General features: G+C 28.5%; 1 protein-coding gene across 1 annotated transcript in view; it reads right to left on the bottom strand.

The window, feature by feature from the left end:
* LOC107687925 (AP-1 complex subunit mu-1-like) overlaps positions 1 to 5,455 on the bottom strand; it is a 27,031-nt gene that overhangs the window by 13,656 nt on the left and 7,920 nt on the right. Inside the window, exons 6-10 of the mRNA XM_016485413.1 lie at positions 4,595 to 4,721; positions 4,301 to 4,443; positions 2,997 to 3,068; positions 2,751 to 2,909; positions 2,525 to 2,650 (exon numbers count right to left, since the gene is read on the bottom strand). Coding sequence (XP_016340899.1) covers positions 2,525 to 2,650; positions 2,751 to 2,909; positions 2,997 to 3,068; positions 4,301 to 4,443; positions 4,595 to 4,721 — 627 coding nt within the window. The remainder of the gene's footprint in view (positions 1 to 2,524; positions 2,651 to 2,750; positions 2,910 to 2,996; positions 3,069 to 4,300; positions 4,444 to 4,594; positions 4,722 to 5,455) is intronic.

The following is a 5,455-nucleotide window of genomic DNA, read 5'->3' as shown; positions in this document are numbered from 1 at the left end:
TTTTTTTATTATTTTTTTTTTCAAAATATCTTCTTTTGTGTTCTGCAGAAGAAATCAATCATAGAGGTTTGGAATGACATGAGTGAGTAAATGATGACAGAATTATTATTTTTGGGTGTACACAGGTTAGAAATTTTATGACTTTTAAAGTACAACTCTAGCAGATTTATTGAATATTCTGGTTCCAACAACCAATAGAACTTGTGTTATTTTAGTATTATTTATATGCTATATTCTTTATTATATTATTATTTTTTAATATTTTCAATTTTCATTTTAATATTAGTTTAAGTTTTAGTAATTTGATGTTTCTGTTATTTCATTACTTTTTGTAAATATTTCTATTTAGCTTTAATTTATTTTTATTCCATTTTTAATTGTAGTAATTGTTATAGCAACATAAAAGTACTTCTCATTTAAATTTTTCATCTAATATTTATATATTCTTTGATATTTCAGCTTTATTTCTATTATCAAAAACCTTTTTTAATAGTTCTATTAATAGTTAATGATAACAACACTGGAGTAGATGCCATTTTTAAATTTTTACATTTACATTTAGTCATTTAGCAGACTAAATGTAAATGTAAAATTTACAAATTTGACATTTTTAAGAGTGAAAATGAGACTGTGTGGGACAAATGCACATCGAACTTTCACAAAGCATGTTTATCAGAGCCTTCTGTCATCAGGAATTGTCAGCAGAACGATCAACAGCAAAGATAAAATCAGTTGGACAAACGTCTAACCCTCACAGCCTCATTTACATTCCCAAGAAATTAAGTAAATTAAATCCATTCCACCACAGAGTTGCGATAATGTGGAAAAAGTGCACATAAGACCAGTGTTTCCCAAAGAGCATCACAACAAGACAACATCGCTCACATTTGAATCAACATTACGTCAAAATGTAATGTTGATTAGAATAAATAAAAAAGTTATTATTAATATTTTCCTCTTCCATGCAGATATGTGATGTTAATTGCATTGCAGAGCCCTTGCTGTCAATGGGATTCCAGCTTCTTTTCATAAATAAATGTTATTTTGTGAAATTGAGAGTTGATCACAGAATAGTAACGAAGGGGAATGTATGCTCAAAACCTCTGAATTTAATGTTTCAACACTGCAGACATGTTTAAAAAAAACAAACCTGTCAGTGTACAAATCCTTTAAAAGTACAGATTTATAGCACCATCTATTGGTAAAAGCACACATCAGATCTGCCATGGCCTGAGCAACAGGTGTTCAGCACCCGGAAAAAATACAAAGCCATCAAATAAACAGTCAGCAGCGCCCCCTTTTGTCAAAAACAGGAAGTGGTATTAAGATGACAACAAAAAAATCTGCTCTGGTAAGACAGACTCATCTGAAAACTGAGACAGTTCTTACATACTCATCATGTACAGATTTATTTATGATTCAATAATTTTACTAAAGGCAGAGTTAGAGTAATACATTAGAAGTATGTTACTTTAACATTACGGCTGGAAAGTAAAATGTTTGCTTTTTGAATTTACACCATAATACAGGAGCTACTTTTTAAGTAAAATATGTGACCCTGGAGCACAAAAGCAGTCTTAAGTCGCTGGGGTATATTTGTAGCAATAGCCAAAAATACATTGTATGGGTCAAAATTATTATTATTTTTCTTTTATGCCAAAAATCATTAGGATATTAAGTAAAGATCATGTTATGAAGATATTTTGTAAATTTCCTACTGTAAATATATTAAAACTTAATTTTTGATTAGTAATATGCATTGCTAAGAACTTAATTTGGACCAATTTAAAGGCAATTTTCTCAATATTTAGATTTTTTTGCACCCTCAGATTCCAGGTTTTCAAATAGTTGTATCTCGGCCAAATATTGTCCCGTCCTAACAAACCACACATCAATGGAAAGCATATTTAAGCTTTCAGATGATGTATAAATCTCAATTTAAAAAAATGTACCCTTATGACTGGTTTTTGTGGTCCAGGGTCACATATTATTTAATCTATTTATTAACAAATGCAACTGAAAACCTCTCCGTTCCCCAAATCCTAGTCAGGCTGGTTTACATCAGGGTTATTATTATGTTAACTAAAACTAGAACTAAAACTATTAAAACATTTTGGTTAATTGAAGTAAAGCTGAAATAAAATAAAAAATAAATATTAAAATGGAAAACCTAAACTTATTTCAGTTCAAATTTCAAGTTTCAAATGAAAAAAAAAAACTTAAATAAAAATAAACCTAAATAGTAGTTTTTAGTAAAAAAAAAAAAAAAAAACTCCCATAACAAAATTACCAAAATGTAAATAAATTCAAAGTAAAACTAAAAAAATAAAGTGAACGCCAATTCAAATTATTAATAAAAACTCTAATGGTATATAAACAATATTAGAATAATGCTGCCCTGCCTAAATTGCAAGAAAGCAATGCAACAAAACTAGATCACTCTCATAACCGAAGATAAAACATGAAAAAAGTAGGACTGCAAGCCAAAAAGTAACACTTTGTATTAAAAGTAACAGTTAGTTACCTGTATTCCAGAGGTGGTGAAATAAGGAATCTCAAACTTGACACTGATTGGTGGTTTTCCCTCCTTGTCCTCTGCCTCAACGCTGGGCAGCCCGAAATGAGCCCTCATCAGGTACTCCTTCCCTCCCTGAAACAGAGAGAACACACTCGTAAGCTTCTGCTAACATTACTTTCACTCTTTTAGCTCGTAGATTTATTATCATGATTGAACAGTGACGTTTTCTTACAGGGAAGGATTTGATGGACCAAACAATCTCGCTGTTCTCCGGCACCCACTTCACGCTGCCCACCGTGGTCTTAAACTTGGGCGTGTCTGCGTCGGTCGGCACTGGAATGTGAATCTCCACGTTGTTGGCAGTGGAGCGTCGCTTAAACTGAGACTTGGCCTACGGTAAAACAGACGAGACACGAGGGTCAATTTAGATGCTCATATAAAATCAAACTGAAGTCCACATGGATGGAGGTGTTCTCACTTTGATCATATACTCGATTCTGCTGTGCGAATGCTTCTCGATCACAGACTCGATCCAGATCAGCGGCTTCACCTGTTCACACAGAAAACCAAATCCCATCAGAACCAAACCCCAGGCAACAGCATACGAAAAGTATAAATTGACCAGTGTTATTTTAGTAGTACTTACATACTATTATTAATTTTTATTAATATTTTGAATTAGCATATTTTGAATTAATTTTAGTTAAATTTTCATAATTGCATGTACTTTTTCCATTGTCATTGCTATTATATTATTACATTATTTTATTTAAATTATTTTAATAAATAAAATAATAGTTTTATTAATCTTTTTTTATCTTAATCGTTACATTAATCACCAAATTTTACATTTATTTTAAAATAAATACATGTATTATTTATTTACAATATTATTATTTAGGTTTAATTTACTAAGCTTTAGTTTTAATATATTTTATTTCTAGTTAGCAATTTTAGTGCTTTAACTTTAAACAAAAATTAGAAAATTTGCCCTGGCAATTAACTGAACTTTACGTTTTTATTCTAATATTTATATTTTATTTTATTTCAGTATTATATTAACATTATACTTTGTATTTTTATAATATATAATATATTTATATATTATATTTTTAACCTAATATTAATATTTTCAGTATATTTATTTATATTTTTTTAAATTATATTTTATTATAGTATATTTTATTTCAATCAAAAACATGTTTTAATAGTTGTAGTTAACAATATTACCCTAGAATTTACATGGTGTTCTTTTGAATTAACATTTTATAATGTAATATTTCTTTTCAGTTTTTGTTTATATTTTTTGTTTATTATTTTTAATAATTTTATGTCGTTTTAGCTTTTTTATTAGTTTTTTTTAATATATGATTATATTATTTTACTTACAATTATTTTAATAAAAAAATATAAGTTCTATAATTTTTTTTATCTTAATCTTTAAATTTGATATTTATTTTAAAATAAATAAACATTATTAATTTACAATATTATTATTTAGGTTTAATTTACAACTTTAGTTGTAATTTATTATTTCCTTTTCATTTATTTATTTATTTATTTTTTAATTTATTAATTTACTGAAGTTAGTTTTTTTATTTTTTAATCTTACGTAAATAAATTATTTTTTAAATTTTATTTCAGTATTATATTTACATTTCACTTTGTATTTCTATATTATATTATATTTTTACACATTATAATTTATATTTATATTATAATTAAGTATAAGAGTATATTTGTTATTTTTAAATATAAGTATGAATGAGCTTAGACACTCACGTGTGTGTTGAGGCGGTAGGACATCAGCTCAAACTCTCCGTCCGGAGGGATGAAGGAGATTGTTCGATCGTTCTCAAATCGAGACAGACGCACACACTGATGAAACTTCACATCCTCCAGCTCCACTGACTTACTCTTACCACCTGAAGAAGAGAGATATGACTGAACAAACGGCTACAACACCACACCTCAGGAGTACTTCAGCATACAGATGAGCTCAAAACAAATCCACATGAAATCAGAGGCATAAAACTCGTTCCGTATGGGGACAGAAAATTGAGGAAATAGACTCACGGCCGGTGTTCTCAAACAGAACCTTGTCATTCAGACCCAAACGCAGCTCTGGCATTCCTGAGAGGAACACTCTCATCTTAATGGAGCCAACGATCTCGCTGCAAAGGACGTTACCGTTCGCGCTGACCTGCAGAGAAATCAGCAGCCATGAATCCGGCATGACAAACACTTCAATTACAATGACATATATAGACACATACTCAATCAAAAGTAATAAAAAAAAAATTTAAAAAAACAGAATTCAGTGTAAAAAAAAAAACACTTTAAATGATTATTTATTTTTTTTGTTATTTATTAATTTATTTTACTACTATAGTAATTATAATAATAAATTAATACAGTTCATTAGTGTAATAATTTTTTGTAATTTTATAATGTGGCTCATCCAGTCAGATTTTAAAGCCAGAAGTACATGTTTCGTAATTAACAAATTAAATAATTAGTTAATAGGGCTGCTTAATTATGGCAAAAATAATAATCACGATTATTTTGGTCAATATTGAGATACTCGTTGGCTTTTGAACCATCATGCATTTATTGAAATTTGAAAGTAATATCCTTCAACTTACATTAAACATAATTCAACAAAAAAAAAAAATATATATCTATCTATCTATCATTTTTTAAAACATTTTTATATACTTATCAAATTAAATATTAAGTAAATTCCAAGGTAATATGTGTCCCTGGAGCACAAAAGCAGTCTTAAGTCGCTGGGGGATATTTGTAGCAATAGCCAAAAATACATTGTATGGGTCAAAATTATTGATTTTTATTTTATGCCAAAAATCATTAGGATATTAAGTAAAGATCATGTTCCATGAAGATATTTTGTAAATTTCCTACTGTAAATATATTAAA

The sequence above is a fragment of the Sinocyclocheilus anshuiensis genome, unplaced genomic scaffold (assembly GCF_001515605.1).
Source record: "Sinocyclocheilus anshuiensis isolate Anshui unplaced genomic scaffold, SAMN03320099.WGS_v1.1 scaffold293, whole genome shotgun sequence".
Taxonomy (NCBI): Eukaryota; Metazoa; Chordata; class Actinopteri; order Cypriniformes; family Cyprinidae; genus Sinocyclocheilus; species Sinocyclocheilus anshuiensis.
This window is presented reverse-complemented; position numbering and strand designations above follow the sequence as displayed.